The sequence below is a fragment of the Hyaena hyaena genome, unplaced genomic scaffold (assembly GCF_003009895.1).
Source record: "Hyaena hyaena isolate Hyena2069 unplaced genomic scaffold, ASM300989v1 scaffold_179, whole genome shotgun sequence".
Lineage (NCBI taxonomy): Eukaryota > Metazoa > Chordata > Mammalia > Carnivora > Hyaenidae > Hyaena > Hyaena hyaena.
In genome coordinates this window covers 1,446,536-1,465,177 of record NW_024080812.1, presented here as the reverse complement: position 1 = coordinate 1,465,177, position 18,642 = coordinate 1,446,536, and the positions used below count along the sequence as shown (strand labels likewise).

General features: G+C 41.8%; 1 protein-coding gene across 1 annotated transcript in view; it reads left to right on the top strand.

The window, feature by feature from the left end:
* RAD51B (RAD51 paralog B) overlaps positions 1–18,642 on the top strand; it is a 568,552-nt gene that overhangs the window by 402,501 nt on the left and 147,409 nt on the right. The window contains exon 8 of the mRNA XM_039240745.1: positions 4,611–4,707. Within this exon, the coding sequence (XP_039096676.1) occupies positions 4,611–4,707 (97 nt within the window). The remainder of the gene's footprint in view (positions 1–4,610; positions 4,708–18,642) is intronic.

Sequence of the window (18,642 nt, the reverse complement as noted above, 5' to 3'; positions counted from 1 at the left end):
AGCCTCTGTCTTCTTAAAAGTGGGACATTCAGCAACCCTTACTAGAGCCAGGATTAAACCCCAGAATTTCTGACTTATCCAAGGCCTATAGTTTAGATAGAAAGGCTCGATCACTGTCCTATCTGGCAATTAGGATCATTTTAGATACCAAAAATAACATTTTGAAAAAGTGTACCTTGGGCTGAGAGGCCATTTTCAATACAAAAAGAAGAAAAACTTAAACTATGCCTTCAGAACCTCTGAAAAGCAGAGTGCGGTCACTTTGGGAGTGCTAGGTTTGGCGACAGGTAGGCAGTTTGTGAGCACAGACAGCCCACAGCCTCTCTCTCTTTTGCTCGGATGATGCCCTTTCTCTGAATGGCCAGGCTATCTGGTGCATTGCCTGTTTGCCTAAACAAATAGGAATATTAGGACAATCGCTGCACCTAGCCCCACAGGTCCAGTTAAAGTGATTTTGAAACTTGTCTGGATCTCTGTGTTAGATTGTAGCAGGTTTCTGACAGAGAGTAGGTAGGAGGAAGTGGGTGTTTTTATGGGCATAGAAATACCCCTGAGATGCCTCACGACTCCTCCAGCCCAGCCTCCCCCTTAAACTCTTGCCCACAGACCTGGGTTCCATGAAGAACTTTAGATTCCAGGCCTTCTATGGGGCTTGGAAAAGACAGGCCACATGCATCTGGGGCCACTGAAAACCATGAAGAAGGTAGACAGAATTCCGCTCAGATCACCTCAGATGTTTGACTCTTTGGTAGAAGCTGAAGCTATTTACCTATTTCCCTGATTGTTATTTAGTAGCATATGAATCCAAAAGGACTCTTGTCACAAGATTGGGCTTGTTACAGCATAGGACTGATAACCTTGTAATTTCTGGACACTAAAAATAATGAACAAAGGAATCTAAGGTCTGGAGAAGTCACCTGTCCTCGGGTCGAGCTGAGCATTCTCTCTCCTCTCCTCTTCCTGTCGCTGCCTTAGGAGAGAAAGTGGGCAGGAGGCCTGCACGCCCCTCTTCTTACCTGTGCTATTGATCTCAGGCAGGTGACTCTAGTTCACCTTGTAGAAAGTGGGGCTTACAAATGTTGCCTCTCCCCCCACAGAAATTTGAATGAGGGCATATGCCATATACGTAGCTCCTTTAAAAAATCTGACTTGTAAATACTGAGTTATTGTTTTGTTGACCATAAGCATTTCTTCTCCTAACCACACAGGGCCAGATCTTCCATTCCCACCTAGTCTGTCCCCGACTGACCATAAATCCTTTTTTCCATCACCTTCCAAGAGTCAAATGGGGCTTTAGATCTGACAGTTCTCCACACTGATTTTTCCAGGGCTGCCCCATTTTCTCTTCTCTCCCCCTATTTCCAGTACTCACCATGGGCTAGAATATACTAAGTGGCTACTCCTGGAGACCTCAGCAGAAATATTCCTAATATTTCACTGTATGGTGGATCAGACTAAACACACAGTGGTCCCTAAGGTAGAATGGATTCTGGAGCAGGAACAGGGGGTGTGAGAAGGGTGTGGGGGTGAAATAAAACATTAAAAAAAAAATAAAAAGGAAAGTACCAGTCAGCAAAATATAACAACAATGATGAAGACTAACATTGAAGCATTCCCCTTTGGTTAGGCACTAATGAGGACCTTATATGCATTATCCAGTGTAATGAAACCCTGTGAGTTTGGTATTCTCATACCAGAGAGGTTATGAGACTTGCCCAATGTCATACGGCTAGTAAGTGGTAGAACTCAGGATCTGAACTCCGGTCTGACTCTCAAGCACGAATCCTAACTACTGTGCAAGCTGCTCTCGCACAAATATAGTCCCAAGCTTCAGAAGCCCCAAGCTTTCCAATGGAGCAGAGCGGCACGAAAGCCCTTCTGAAGTGTCAGAACAAATTTTCAGAAACCAGATAGTGTTAAGACTCTGTTTATAACTTGTAGTAATATTTTATAAGTTATTTTAAGGGTGTAGTTTTCAAGTCTCCAGATTGCCTCCAAGGACAATACGTCTATAGGCTTCTGCCCAAGTCGTGATTATTTGTAATTGGTGCTATTTGAAAATGTTTCCATTCTATCATTTTGCTGAACACGGGTTTAGAAAACCACAACAATTTAGTAAGATGGTGTGATTAGTAAACCCCTGAGTTTGGTTGCTATGTATTCTTGAGTGATTTTGCTTTGTGATGCATGATAAAAAAGGAGAGGATTTTTGGCAAAACCCCATAGGAGCTGATCCTCTTGCCATTAGAGAGTGAAATGTTTTCTTCTCCATCTAGTCTTCCATTGGGAGTGTAAATTGGAGTGAGAACCCCTGCAATTTGGTTTTTGGTTCTGCAGAATATAACTTTATTAGTTCCATATAACAAACCCATCATCTGAGGACAAGTTTCCATTATAGTGGAATGATAATGAAATTAAGGGGGAAAATGATCTGAATATTTTGGTAAATGGCTTATCTTTTAACTTACAAGTTTCTAGAAAAGATATATGGTGCCTTTACCTCTTTATTTCCCCCTGTATAGATGGTTACATGCCTTGGAAGGTAGGTATTCAATACATTTTTTTTATTACTATTACCATATCATTAGAGAGTTCTTTCATTTTCACCAAGCCATCTTATAGAAGAATTCTCTAAAAAAATAGAGCTTACCTATTTTGATCTCTCAGAAGCTTCACATTTTAAAACTAGGGCAGACATATACAGTGTTTTGCTCATTGGTAAATAAAGCACATAGTGTTTTCAGAGTAATGCTAGTATCTTATTGCCCTGCCTTTAAATAATTGCTCTTTTTCTTACTGATATTTTAACATAAATTCTTAGCAATTGAATAAAACTTAAGAAGGACTAAGGATTGGTAGAAATGATCAGGTACTGAAGTATATCCTAATGTAGAAAATTGTGATTTAGTGTTCTCCTATTAGATCCAATCGTCTGGAGCATGTGGCATTTACTAACTTATTAACCTATAGAATGTAACAATACATGGCCTTCATTTATTGAATATTTACTATGTGCCAGACATTATATGTTAGGTGCCTCACATTGGTTATCTCACTTAACTCTGGGAACAAATCTATAAGATAGGTGTGATTTTACCTATGAAGAAATGAAGCTCAAAAGTTTAAGTAGCTTTCCCAAGGTGTACAGAGTCAGAATTTGAACCCAGTTTTATTAAACTCCAGAGCACATGCCCTATATTATAAAGAGAGAAATGGACATCATTTTATTCATACTCCTAAAAATGAACATTTGTCCTTGAAAGAGCAAGCTGTGGTTTGACTATTTTATATAGTCATTGTATAGCCATTATAATTGAAGACATATCATATATGATTCACAGCAGTCCAGAAGAAAAGAGGCAATACAGAAGAATATGAAGACAAGGTTAGCAAATACTTAGCAGAAGGCTGCACTATCTGACCATCACTGCCGAGTAGCTAGAGACCAATGAGCCTAGTTGACACAACAAAGAACTTGGAAAGGTCATTTTTGCTAATAGAGTACTTCATTTCTTTGCCTGACCTTGCCTCATGCTCCCTTCTCAGCTCTCAATTAAACTGCCATTGGTATAGGATTTATAACGTGTCTCTGGTTCATTCAAGAGACAGTGACAGAGGTGTGGCTGAGAAGCTGGACAATAAAGAATAGAGACAGTTTCCATTTCTGTTCAAATTAGGGTGGCAACCCTCGGGACAGACCAAGGCAGTCCAACGAGATGCTTATCGCAGATACTAAATGCCTAGTACCCTTTTCAGAAGGGAGATTTTCTCTGAATAACCAAGATGCTCACAGTTTTTACACATGATGAAAACACCCAAACCTGGAGGAACGATTGTAGTGTTAATCTTGTTGTAATTTTTCAGAAGAGAATCTGTATTTTATTCTTCCTTCAGGTTTCTAAACAATATAGTAAATTCTATAAATGAAGATTTTTAAGGACAAGAATGGTTTCTTGACTGAATCAAGTGCCACTGTGTGGCAGTGGATCATATGAATTTTAAATGTCATGAACCTATATTTTGCATACATAGGATTATATTAATTTGTGTTTTAAATACACAATGAGATTGGAAGTTTTTTGTTGGCATTCAAACGAATTTCAAGGAACAGTGTTGTTCCTTTATAGATGAATCTTATTACAGTTTCACAAATTTGGAAATAAAACTCTGACCTTGAGTTAATAAGGAAGAAGCTATAGGCATCCAAATTTTAAATTACTGCTTTTATTTAGCACTAGCAATGTCTTGGGTTGTGGATATAATCCTAAAAATTGAAGTTTGATAAAATGTGTTCATATGCATCTTGATTCTCTCTGGGTAGTCTATCTAATATGACAACACCTCTGTCCCAATTTACTCAGCAGTGAGAAAAAATTGATTGGTGGTTTAAGCTCTAAAAGAAGCCTGTTTCCCGTTTTCTGTGTTTTGACTGACCTGCAGGTTTTTCTAGATATTCTGGCTTAAAGATAAAACTGATGGAAGTCAGAGCTGGAGTTTTCCTACCTATGTGCTTATCAGTCCTCCCCTGAACCAGTCTGTCTTGAGAGCTCTAATAATTAATTTGCTCTCTTTCTTCTCTCTTCCCCCACCTTCTCCATGTCTGTTCACAGGTTATCTTGACGAATCAAATTACAACGCATCTAAGCGGAGCCCTAGCTTCCCAGGCAGACCTGGTGTCTCCAGCTGATGATTTGTCCCTGTCTGAAGGTAAGGGATGTGTCCTAGAGGGGCTGAAATTTGGCACTGACAGTATAGCCCCACGGCCTCTCCTCTCTGCCTCTCTGCCCCATGTTGCACTGGGAGATTGGGCTAACAGGCCCTGAGCAGTGAACCCAGCCAGAGCCTGGCGATTTAACTTAGCCAACTTTTCTGGCATCTGATCCCTTATATTTGGAATCTCTTGCCTGTCTCTAGAGGCCAGCTTCCCTTTTCATCTGAGTGAATCACTCTCATAGCCATCCATCACCTCTACCTTAAGCCTTGTCACAGCTCCATAGGGTGCTTTGGGTCCTTAGTATGAGGGCTGGCAAACTGCGAAGTGATTTGGTTTTTCAGACTGATGCTCACAGGTTAGCTTTACTGGTGGTCTCATAGCAATTTAGCCTTTTGTTTGTGCTGGGTGCTCTGGGACTGACTGAAAGTGTACACCAGCATCATGTGCTGGAGATGTGGCATTCCCGACCGGCTTTACAGAAAGATTAAGAAAAACTCTCCATGTTGGTAAATCTGCAAAATTTTCTCCACCCTCCCATGCTAGCAAAGGTCAGGCAGGCCATGGTTTATGTAGCAAGGGGAATTACACCACTGAGCCAGTGGGTGGTTTCTAGTTTTATTGAAAGTTCTTATGTGACATTTCTGAGCTCTGCTAGTTCTGGGCTGGATAAAAGTGCATTAGCTGTGACAGATCCCTCTGTGCTTCCATTTTCTGAGAAGTATTCATGAGGGAGCAGGTGGGACTGGCAGGCCTAGTGAGGCTCCTGGCTGCCCAGGTGGTCTTCCATGGATTGGCCGCAGTTTACCATCTCAAGAATTGGAAGGACCACAGCCCTCGCTTCTTGGTGGTTTTCAGAGGGAAAACTAATTACTTGGGGCACCTGGGTGGCTCAGTCAGTTAAGCATCCGACTCTTGATCTCGGCTCAGGTCATGATATCATGGTTTGTGAGATCAAACTCCAAGCTGGGCTCTGTGTGGTTGGATAGGAGCTTGCTTGGGATTCTCTGTCTCCCTCTCTCTCTCTCCTTCCACCCCCCCCATCTCTCTCAAAATAAATAAATAAACATTAAAAAAACTAATTACTTATTTTTTTTAAATTGTAAAATGCTCTGTGTCCCCTATTTCCACATTCAGCGACATGTCATCTCTCCCTCCTCACCTGAACTGAAAATCCAAATCCTTTACTCTTCCTCCCTCCCTGCACTCCTTTCATCCAGTCTTCTTGGTTCTTCTTTCCAAATATATTTTTTCCTCTGTCCCCTGTTCTTTGTAATTTTTTTAAAAAATGTTTACGGATATTATACATTTTTTTAAGTAGGCTCCATGCCCAGTGTGGGGCTTGAACTCATGACCCTGTGATCAAGAGTTGCACGCTCTACTGACTGAGACAGCCAGGCGCCTCTTCTTTGTAATTCGTATTGTGATCTGTTGACTTATTAAACTCAGAGTTGGATTATTTTTATAGATTCCAAAGCGGCCTCCCAACTCCAGCTTCTCTTCCGTTTCCATTCTGCTACCACCAAATTAAACTCCGAATCTGGCTTCCTTTTACCATGTCAATCTCCGACTCAGAAATCTTGGAATTGTTTTAGCTCATTTCCTGAGAATAGGCTAAAATCAATAAGCCACTTTTAAAATATTCAGGAATTTGTGGTTTGTTAGCTTGAAATCACCCAGGGTGGAAGGATTTACGCCATGGGAATCAGCACGTGCTAAAAATCAGGATTTTTTTTTGCTTTTCTTTGCTTTTGTGTGGATCAGTTTCCAAAATACCACTAGAGACAGTTAATGCTTCCTTACCCCTCACAGTCTGCCCTTTTCTTCCTGTTTCCCCTGATTCTTGCCAATGCCTTGGGTGAACTGTTATACCAACCATGCTGACTTTTTGCTCACCACTCCCCACCCCTGCTTCCATGTCACTGAAGAGACGGCTCGTCCCATCTAGAATAGCATTTCCCTTTTTCACTTCTACTGCTTCCTTTCTTCCCAAATCCCCTGACCCCTTCAAGATTTATTTAAAGGCCACCACTTCCACTAACTCCCTTGTTTGTTCCAGACTGCGCTGGTCTCACTCCTTCTTCCTCCTCTGTGCTGTGGCCCTTCTACTTGCTTTCCTTTCTAAAGAAAAGGACTGGGAAAACTAATTTAACTTTTCATGGTTTCCTGACTAGATTGGAAGATTAAAAAAATTTTTTTATGTTTATTTATTTTTGAGAGATAGACAGACAGACCCAGCATGAGCAGGGGAGGGGCAGAAAGGGAAGGAGACACAGGATCTGAAGCAGGCTCCAGGCTCTGAGCTGTCAGCACAGAACCCAACGTGGAGCTGGAACCCACAAACCATGAGATCATGACCTGAGCTGAAGTCAGGCATTTATCAATTGAACCACCCAGGTGCCCCTAGATTGGAATTTTTAAAGGGCACACACTATCTTGTATTCTTTTTGTATCCATGTTGTGCCTGAGTGACTAACAAAGTTCTAAGCTTATAATAGGCAGTAAATAAATGCTGAATGGATACCAGAGTAAATACTTCATAAACAGTAACCATGAGACCCACACAAAGCACCTGATTATTTCACACACACACAGGCACATGCACACGCGTGCGCGCACACACACATTCATTTATTCAGCCTTGAGGAGAAAAAAATGTCTTGTTTCCTTATTTAAAAACCAGCAGTGGGGGCCTTGGTGGCTCTGTCAGTTAAATGTTGGACTCTTGATTTTGGCTCAGGTTGTGATCTCACAGTTCGTGAGTTTGAGCCTCATTTTGGGCTCCATGCTGATGGTTCAGAGCAGGCTTGGGATTCTCTCTCTCTCTGTCTTTCTGCCTCTCAAAATACATAAATAAACTTTAAAAAAAAAAAAACAGATAAGTAATAGTACTTTGCTTTCTCTTGGCTTCCTAGTTTATCTTAAGCAAAGAAGAGGAGCAAAACAGATACAAAGGAAATTGTTTTGGGGCTCCAGTGTAACTGCTTCCAGAAAATGGTAAAGGTGTGTTCAGGGCAAGGGGAAACTTACCTGCTCATCCTTTGACAACTTTTTAAAATTATGAAATCCTAGGGATAATGGAAATAATTGATTTTTCTAGATCTTTCCTTTGTATAGCTAAGCAGGTAAAGAGGCTATAGAAATATTTTTTTTCCTGAAGTCTATAATGATGTTCCTTACCAGTGAACTAAAATGGACAATTTTCCTAGAACACTTATACCTATTCAAATACATTGCAATGGCTGTTAATGCCACTGTGGTTAATATGTATAAATTACTTTTTTATTTCCAGCATTTCATGTATCAACTTTGACACTGTGTTATTAGCTCTGTTATCCTGGGCAGGTCTTTTTGATGACTTGGGGCCTCATTTTTTTTTCCTATTAAATGACAGGCTGGATAGATACAAGATTGCTGAAGTCTTTTCTAGCTCTACTGTTGTGAGATCATGATGTGGGTCTGAAGATCAAGAGTATTCACTCGTTGATGGGGTTTTAAAATTCTGATTTATGGAGTGGGAAGAATGGCCTTGTATTTTCCTACATTAAGCGTAGTAGGAAAGACCTTCAGGAATCTTAGCATTGCTCCTTTGGCATACCTATAAGACCCTCCTCTCCCCGTATTGCTCTCTCCTTCTGACTCTGAACAATTCCTGTCTTGTCTGTCTGGCTCTTGCTCTCTCCGCCTCTCTCCCACACAGACCTGTACACAAGAAGACGTGTGTGCAAGCCAGTGAGAGCAAGAAACACACTGATGGGGTAAGCTCAAGGTCCACCCTGTCCTGTAATAGATTTCAGCTGCAGAGCAGAGGGCACGGCTTAAACAGTGCTCCCTTGAAAACGGTTGTGGGGTGAGAACAAGCAGCCAAGAGCAGCCAGCAATAAAATGATCTGAGTTGACCTAAGGGAAATACCCAGCAGGGGCCAATTCAGGGAAATGAAGTCCCCTCTGCTCTGATGCAGAGCAGGGAATATAAGTGACCTGGCCCAACTGAGAGATCTCTTCCACCCCAGCAGATCCTGTACTATTAATATCTGCCAGCTGCAGGCCCAGAGCATCCCCCTGCTGAGATCAAAAGAGCCCCTATCTTAGCTGGAACAAGGTCATCTTCACAGAGTTGTAAAAGCAAGCCCTGGCTGGCTGCAAGGACCTCTATGGGGGAGGAGAAGTCAGGAGATGGGGAGGTGCTCTCTCACGCTCCTTTAATCTCGGCTGACCAGCTGTTGCCCTCCCAGTGTTTGTAAAGTTGAGAGTTCTTTGTTTTTGTGTTGCTAGTTTTTTTTTTTTTTCCTTATTAAGTTTGTGGCTGACTTGTTGCTTGGATCATGTGGAACCATGTTCACTGCTTGGGTCCATGGTATGATTTTCTTCGTTGGGGTTTCATTCCGCTGTTGAATCATCCAGCTCCCAGGTAGGAGAGCCGAAGAAGAGAGAAGTGGACCCCAGAGGTCAAGGACTTTCTCTGCATTGCTCCTGCCCCATAGCTTTGTGCCTTGAGAAAGAAAGAGAGGGCAAACTGAATCTTCCCTATTTTGCTAGAATAACTTCTCATGGGTACAGTGTGCTTGTCAATTTTCAGCCCACCTTTCAAAAGCATTATTTCATTCTGTCGGGAGAATGGAACCTTCAAGACTTATGCAAATTGACCAAAAATCACTGCCCTATGAACCTAAGGGCAGAAATCCAGATTTCTGGTTTTATAATCTACATTGTTCTCAACCAGGCGCTGTGAATCAAAGTATTTTCCACCTTAGTTTTTTGTTTTGTTGACAGAAACTCAGGCAACTAGATTATTACGAAGTTGAGTGACTGGTTATTGACTAGGTTATTGTGATTGTTCTGTGGCCAAGGACATGTTTCTTAGATGCCCTTGCCATTTCTTCCTGGTGGTCATTGAAAATACTAAGGGCAACTGGATCTCAGTCATAGGGAATATCCCTTTTCCCCATAATCATCAGTAGAGAAAGGATATAACAGTCCAGTTGGCCCAAGATGCCGTGCCCTATTCTAAAGCCACCTGGGATTTGGGCAGAAGGCCTGGGCTCCTGTCCACACAAACATCGTTGGTAGGTGAGGTTGAGATTGATGTATAGTGACAGTGGCTCCCATACAAGATTGAATCTCTGCTCAACCTACACCACTGGCTTTCTCTCCTCTGATGACTTAATGGGATAGCAGTCAATTCAGTGTGATGACACAGCCCATTCCAGGAGCCCCAGACGGCTTCATGGAAAAGAAGACAGTGTGAGGCTGCCATCCTGGCATTTCCAGCATCTGGCATGGTAGTATCCTCTTATCTGCATTAATAGTTTTTGACAGATAATAGCACTCAAAAACTAAAAATTAAAGGTGCATGGAAGAGTAAAGGAAAGAACATAAGAGAAAAAGCAGTACTTACTAGAACCAAGACTGGTTTCTAGTTTTAGTATTGGAAGCCTTTCTATTCCAGTTGAGTCTTAATGGCTGATTTCATGTGCAAGAGAAAGTATTTTGGGGCTCATACTCCTCAAGCAACCATCCCTGCAAAAAGTTGGAGTCCCTTTGAAAGATTATATGCTAGTGCATGGCTTGTGTCTCTTTTAAAATAAATTCAACAAGCCAGACCAGCTTAGAATGGTTGGGGCGAATCAGGGACTCATGGTTGTGAAAGAAGCAGACTTCAAAGCGTGGTATGAATTTTCAAGTTTTATTTCCACTCTTGCTTTCCAGCTGGATCTGCTCTGGATTTACTGCAGGATGTTTGAAAATGTGGCTCCCTGCTAATCTCAGACAGTTGCTATGATCAATGGTTTCTTTCATTTCCGATAAAAAACACTGGTGTTTCTGCTTAAATTGTGTGTACTTTCAGCTTTATTATTATAGTTGTAATTTATTGTCCAGCATTACCCAAATTTGTAATCCATTAACCACAGACTTTGGGGTGGGTTGGTCAAGTTAGCAGAGCTCTCTCCATACATTAGCTCCAACGCCCTCCACAGCCCGATCCCAAACTAAGAATGTGCACTGTTTTGGGTAGGACCATGTACAAATGAGTATGGGTGGAGCAGCTTTAAAAATCCACTTCTCAGGGGTATGGTGCAGGTTGGTGTAATTATTGCTTTGAAAACATAAAGTGTCACCACGTGACTATGAGGTTAACATTAACAACCGTGATCAGCATTTTTAACATTAACACATCTATATAGCATTTTAAAATGTCTTAAAATGATGAATCACTTAAACCACCTCAAGCAACTGAAGCATGAAGGAGAGAAGGGAATCGCTCAAAGGCCACACAATAAGCGAGTGGTGGTGGTGCTGGCGCCAGGAACAGAAGTTAGAGCCTCTCCTATGAAATCCTAGATTTGGATACTGTTGCCTCTTAAGAGTAAGTTTTGGATAAAAATGGTTAAGCGTCCTAGTGACCTTTCGATTTTTTATCCCCAAGCCACAGGACATATATCAACACACACAACCTCACGTGCTTCCATTCACAAGGGACACACCTCCCCAGCCCCACCCTCCCTGGCATTCAAGGATCCATGGCACTTGATGTGTATTCCTTCCAACAACTGTTCAGATGCTACGAGAGGCCTAATTTATAGAAAAAGATTAAAAGCACTAAAATTCTGTTGTGTTTAGCTAAAGAAAGCCTACTTATTATTAGGTGAGATAGGGGCAGCTAGAGGTGAGAGAGGATGGACACAGCCTACAAAGGTCTGACAAGCTGTAAATCTCAAAAGGGAGAGGAACTTGTGAAAAGTGTCCAGCAGGGAGACCAGGGAGTGATAGGACCAGGGCAGAGGGGCCAATAGGAGGAAGGGACCATTGAAGTGAGTCACCAGGAAGTGCTTCTTGGTCAGGAGCTCTGTTTTGCTAGCAATAGTTTGCCAAAGAGAGACACACTGGAAGCATGAGGTACATTATGGTCAAATGAGATGAGCATCTGACAGCTTTCTTGGGAGACAGTCTCGAAGGTGGTTCATGGGAAGGCTGGGCTAGATATTTTGAAAACATTTTCCTCTTATCCTCAGATTTCTTCACTACTTAGGATTTACTGGCTAATTTCCCAGATCTGCACGTGTTCCTGTTAATATCTCAGCGTCATGGAGGCAGAAGGGGCAAGAACACCAAAGCCAGTTTTGCCAGTTGTTTCAACTACAGAGATGATGGGGCCAAAAGCCTAAGAACGGGATGCTGGGGGGAGGGGTGATCCCAGAGAGTTTCAAATTGGAAGGATTTTCTGAGGTCAGATTCGTGTTTACCATCATGAAAGAAAATTCTATACCAAATATGAGAGACCTCTAGGTCAGAGATCATAAAGAAAGGAAGAATGGCTGGTTTCTAGGAGTTGTGCCCAGACAATAACTTAGTTTGCATTGTAATGTGGCATGAAAAACTTTCAGAATGCATTTGTGTTGTTTACTAGGATGCGGGGAGGATTATAACAGGGTCTGGTAAGGTGATCTAGCCCAAGGACAGTCCACTGAGCTCTGACCTAGGTTCAGATCTCTCTGAGGACTTTGCTTTTCTTCATTTTTCTGATAAGCCACTCAATAAATACTGGTTGGATTAAGCTGCATTTCATTGGGTCATACTGACATTTCCTATGCAATAGCTGCATTCCTGCATATATTAGCATAATTTTAGAGTTATGGCCCCTCCAAAAACAACTTTTTGGCTCAATGGAGAGACTTTCAAGTGCCTTCCAACCTGATGATTCTGTGAGGTGTAGAGCCCCTGCTGTACGCACTATGTTAATGTTATAGGAAATTCAGAAATGAGCAAGATATGGCCTTTGCACCCACAAGATATTTAAAGTGTAGTTTGAGAATAGTTCTAAAAGAGAACATTACTAGGTAGAACGTGCGTGATGCTTTCAGACAAGAGGGTGTGTGTGAAAGCCTCCAGGATTTAGGAAGAAGAACACATCTCTTTCAGCAGAGGGGAATCTGAAAGGTCCCCTGAGGGATAGAAAGGATTTCAATAGGCAAAGGAGAGTAAAGATCAGGAAATGCTATGAACTAAGGCATGAAGTTCAAAATTGACCACGTCCTACCCTTATCTCCTGTTTCTCTCTGCCTATCTGTTCTAGCCCCATGGTGCACTCTCTTGTTTCTCAAAGTCACCAGTGTTTGTGCCTCTGCGCTTTTGCATTTGCTGTTCCCACTGACTGGAGTACTTGTCCATATCCCCTTCTTGGCCTCCTGTCTCACTACATTCAGTGTTGCTCAAGGGTCATCTTCTCAGAGAAGTCTTGCTTCACCTCTCTATCTAAGATGCAACCCCTAGCCCCATCCCATCCTCTTCTGTCTCCCAAGTCCACTTTATTTTTCTTCATTACCCATACCATTGCCTGGCCTCATATTATAAATTAGTCTATGGGTTTATTGTCTGCCTCCTTTGCTTTCATATAATGGCCTCAAGGGCCGGACTTTGTCTTGATTACTCCTGTATTCTACAGTTCCTGGAGAGTACTCGGTAACTCTGGGATCTGTGTTGTAGGAAAATGCAGGATATGCTGGAAAGAGGGCAAAGAAGCTTCATTTGCCTATGGTGGTCACTTGTAATGAATCTAGAAATTGATTGGGGCCAGACTTTGAATGCCAGACTGAATTCAGATTTTATGCTAAAATTATTATAATTATGCACTCTCAAGGTTATCTAGATGAGATGTGTAGGATGTTTAGGGATAGAGAGATTGGAAGTAGAGAGACAATGAACTCATCAAATATCTAGGGAAATGGAGCATCCATTGTGTACCAGCAGCTATACTTCATTCTGAGAATACAGAGAAGAAAGAATGACATTCTAGATAGAGGGTATATTGTTATCAAAGATATGATGGGAAGAACATGGTCATTTGAAGAACTGCAATAATTCCTTATGACTGGGAGTATGGGAGAGGGGTGGATGTAGAAGAGATCCAAGGGATGAGACTTGAGAATTAGACAGTGTGGATCATGGACATCTGGCATGTCACATTGGGGAGTTTATGATTTTTCCTGAAGCCCCTGTGAGAAGAATGTGAGGATAATCCATTGGCAACACGTCATTTCCTTGATCAACATGATTGATGAGGCTTATTTGAGTGGCTAGGAATGTTTCTCTTTCCTCCTTCCAGTTCCATGTGCATACCTTCCAAAGCCACATGCTCAGTCAAAGAAGATGGATGATCTTCTCAGATATAATAGGGCTGTTCTTTAGTCAAGGATATGGAGTGGTTGTGTTTCCACACCAGAACCTCTATTCCAGTGGTTCTCAAACTTTCACATGGATCAAAATCTCCAGGGGTGGGGGTGGGGTGGTATTAATATATATACATTGTTGGGTTCCCACTCCCAGAGCTTCATTCAGTCAGGGGAAGGGCCAGATAATTTGCATTTCTAACAGATTCTGAGATGTTATTGATACTCCTGGTTTGGGGACCATACTTTGAGAACCATTCTTTATTCATCGAATCTCTTATCTGTTAGACACCAAGAATACCGAGATGAATGTGTCTCCATCTGAGCTCTCAAGAAGACTAGTTAAAGAACTTTGTCCAATGGAGCAGCTATCATTGTAAGTTTGCTAATAAACACAGAGGTATGTGTACCTCTGTCAATCCCATCAGTCACATCCATTCTCAGAATCTTCTTGATCAATTTTTTGCTATTCCTTGCCTATTGCTAGTCCATGCTTTTGAGCCAATATATTGTTAGAAAAAAATAATAACATTTGGCAACATTTTTTCTAGTCTAGATAACCATCTGATTCCTCTTAAATTTTCTTTATATCTACAGTTAGCCCTAGAGTTTCTCTTCAGAGATGCTGTAGATCTCTTCTGTTTATCTGGAATCTACTATCTATTCTAAATAATTATAAGGCCTAAACTTACTTGTGTTTAAGTCATCTGCTGTTCAGGGACATGTGACCAGCATAATAGCACAAACTATATTCTTGGTCAGCTGTCATTTACCACTGCTTAAGACAAGATGAGCCCGAGAAGCCAAGATGGCAGCTGGATAACTGAAATATTTGTAGTGGAGAACTGTATAAGTTCAATCCTTTCCAGAATTTATGTATCCTGGAACAAAATTACTCCTTACCCTCAGAGGAGAGGGTCTGAGTTTTATGGGTTAAATGCAGATGTGTGTGTGTGTGTGTGTGTGTGTGTGTGTGTGTGTGTGTGTGTTGGGGGAGGGGATTCTGTCTTCCACTGGAAAATAGTGAGGTCTTTCTAGATTCTGATGTTGATTTTCTTAACTATGTTTCTAAACTAATAGACTCACATAAACATCTAAGAGAATCTAAGGGTTTTTTTGGAAGTATTACTTCCAGCTGTAGAGGATGGATGGTAGCCTAGCGGTCTAGTGATTAATGGGACAAATTTCATTTGTTTTTTTTTTTTATTTTTTTTATTTTTTTTTTAAAATTTTTTTTTCAGTGTTTTATTTATTTCTAGGAGAGAGAGACAGCGTGAGCAGGGGAGGGTCAGAGAGAGAGGGAGACACAGAATCTGAAACAGGCTCCAGGCTCTGAGCTAGCTGAGAGCACAGAGCCCGATGCGGGGCTCGAACCCAGAAACTGCAAGATCGTGACCTAAGCAAAAGTCAGACGCTTAACCGACTAAACCACCCAGGCGCCCCATGTTTGTTTTTAAATACAATGTATAGATAAATGAGGCTAGAAGCAAACTACGTTAAGTGTTTCTAAGTGACAAAGAGAACGTGCCCCTGAGGCAGAATAAATAATTGAAATATTTAAAAGTAGAGCCCAGAAAACAAACCTCAGTGAATAAGTGGTGGTTAAAGCTTAAGGGGTAGATAGGCCCAACCAGAAAGACCCTCCTTGATCCTTTAGGGATCAAACTAGAATGAAGGAAAATACTTTTACATGATGATACAAAAGTCAGGTAAATCAGCAAAAAAAAAAAATCTTGTCTTGTGGTCATTAGAAGGTAAACTCCTTGAAGGTAGGAATCTTACCCACCTGTCTCTTTTGTTTGCCACTCGATCATCAGAGCCTACAATAGTGCCTGGTAATAGTAGCTCCTCAATAAATATTTGATGAATGAATGAGGCATCTACAGCTACAAAGTAGAGGCAATCAAAGGATTAGTTGAAGCTTTGGATGTGTACTTACCTTAAAGAAGCATGAAACTGCTATTGTGATTTTTCTCACTGGACATAACGTATATACTTTAAAATTCCTCTAATGTGTGTTCAACTTTAACTATGTACCCGCACTGAATGTGTGTGATAAATAGCATTAGGCAATGCAGGAGAGTATCAGAAGGGAAAGAACGGGAGCCTAATAACTCTGCTTTTGAAGGGGAAATTTCCCACTTTGACATAAGAGTAGTGACTGAAGTAGTTTAGTCTGATATACAATAAGGATATATGTTAGGGGCCTACTGTCTACTAGGTCCTGTGCTAGGCAGATGCTAAGGGCACAGAGACAAAGGTTCTTTAGACAGCTCACAGTCAGGAGGGGGAAGGTGTGATGGATGAATAAGCAAAATGTGCTGTGATGGCTGTAGGTGTAGCTATTGCTGGGGAAAGCATGTAGGAGCCCTGGGTTGGGGATTGGGAGCTCCCTAGGAAGGCTTTCCAGTGAGGAGACACTTGAGCTGGATCTTGAAGGATCAGTAGCAGTCCCCAAGATGAGAAAGAGGATGGGAAAGTGCTCCAGGCTGAGAGAAAAGCCCATGTAATGGTCTAGAAGCAGGTGCCCTGGGGGGCCCGATGGGAGAAGTGCTGTGGCTGGCATGGAAGAGTGGCATGAGATCTGTCTGTCGAGATCGGCAGTGGCCATTTTGTGAAAGGTGTTACTCATCACCCCAGTCACTTTGAATTCTTTCCTGAGGGTGATATGGAGCTATTGAAACAGGGAAGAGACAGGATTATTTTGTGGTCCAAAGAGATTCCTCAGGCAGCGATGTACAGGTTAGAGGGAATGGGGATGAAACTAGAGTGCTTGGATTTTGAGCTCTTTGAGGGGAATCACTTTTGGGTGGGAATAGCCTAAAATTTCTCGAGGTAATGGGAACTCCATAACAAGCTTTAACCATTCTAACATCTGGGTGGCCAGATCTGGTTTTGATTTCTCACCTCATCAACCCGAGAGAGATTTCTCTGGTACATCAGGCTTCTGAGTAGCATCAGGTGAGCCTTCCATTTATCAAGGCATGTTAGAGTTAGAGACGGCTTCTCTGTAATTCTTTGCTAGGTGGTGAGAGAAAATGACAAAGTATTTAAATGGCACTATGGGAATTAATCAATCTTTTGTGCCCTTTTTGCTAGTGATAATAACATTGATGTTTCTAATATGTGTCAAACTAAATACGAAAAATCCCAACTGCTTTGTGGGGTTCAATTATTACCTCTATTTTAGAAACAAAGGTACTGAAGCATAGAGCATTTCCACAAACTTCTGATGGTTAGCTAACTAGTGATTAGCTTGGATTCAAACCCAGAGAGTCTGGCTCCAGAGTCTGTGCTCTTGACCAGTATATTATACTCAGTTCTATAAGATGCTAATACAACTCCCCCATTGAGTTTCTGAGCCTGTATTTCTGCCTGCCATTGCCGGGAGTTGAGTGTCCCATGCTAAGTAGTATGGTAATTGTGGCAACTCACCAAGTGCTATGCTCAGTATCTTTGTAGGCACCCTGAAGTCTTTATAGACAGACATTAGAGAAGAGATGTTTTGAACATTAGATAAAGCACTGCATTTGGAATTAGGAGACCTGTGTTCATCAGCCAGCTCTGCCATAAGCCATCTGTGTTATTTTGAGCAAGTCACTTCACTTTGCTGGGCCTCCAATCCCTAGGCCACATATTGCATTAGGTGATGCCTTTGTGAAGTCTCCTTCTTCGAGGGGCAAATTAATATTTCTTTTTCAAGTTTCAGACATACTTCTCTGTTTCTCCTTTAAAGATGAACAAAGCAAACTCCAAGCTGGACCAAACCCTGTATAATCATTTTGGCACATCTCTTTGTCACTGTCACTATTACATTGGTTATGTAGAACAGCAATCTTCACATTATTTTTGAATCCACAACCCATGGTTTTTGGGCACATGACCCCAAAGTATGTAAAACTGCTATCTCTAAAATATAGAGGTACTATACTATTAGGTTCTATAAATCACACCGGAAATAGAGGTTTAAGAAAATGAAATAGGTTCTAATATATTCTTCCCACATCCCAATGAGACATCATATTTATGCCTGTCACTGATGTCATGGGGACAGTTCAAATATATTCCTCCTTCTTTTTCATAGCAACACTCTTTTTTTTTTAATTTTTTAAATGTTTACTTTTTTTGAGACAGAGAGAGACAGAGTGCAGGCAGGGGAGGGGCAGAGAGAGAGGGAGACAGAGTCTGAAACAGGCTCCAAGCTCCGAGCTGTCAGCACGGAGCCCGGCATGGGGCTGGAACCCACAAACCTCAAAATCATGACCTGAGCCGAAGTCAGACACTTAACCGACTGAACCACCCAGGCGCCCCTCCTTGCAAAGCTCTTTACTGTTCCAAAAAGAATGAGACTCAACCCAAAACTTGAGCACTGGCTCCATTCTTTCAGTTGTTCATTCATTCATCTAGGAAGCATCTAGGTGTTCAGGGGTAAGCTTGTTAGGTGTTCAGGAGTAACAAGAGTAAGATCAGGCTTGGCCTCTACCCTCTAGAACATAAAGGCTAATTCTAATTTTTGTCGGCCTTATCTTGGAATCCTAGAATTCCTGGGTAAGGTAATGGAGCCAAACCTTACATCTAAACAGGTTGTGTGTGTTGTACTACAATGGATGGGACAGGAAAAAATAAGAAGGAAAGGCCAAAAAAGAGGCCCCCACACACAAGACAGTTAAAGTCACACTGAGCATAGCACTTAGTGAGTTGCCAGGATGTGGGGGGCAGATTGTAGATGTGTGGGGCACTCATGGAGAGGAGAGACCATCAGGA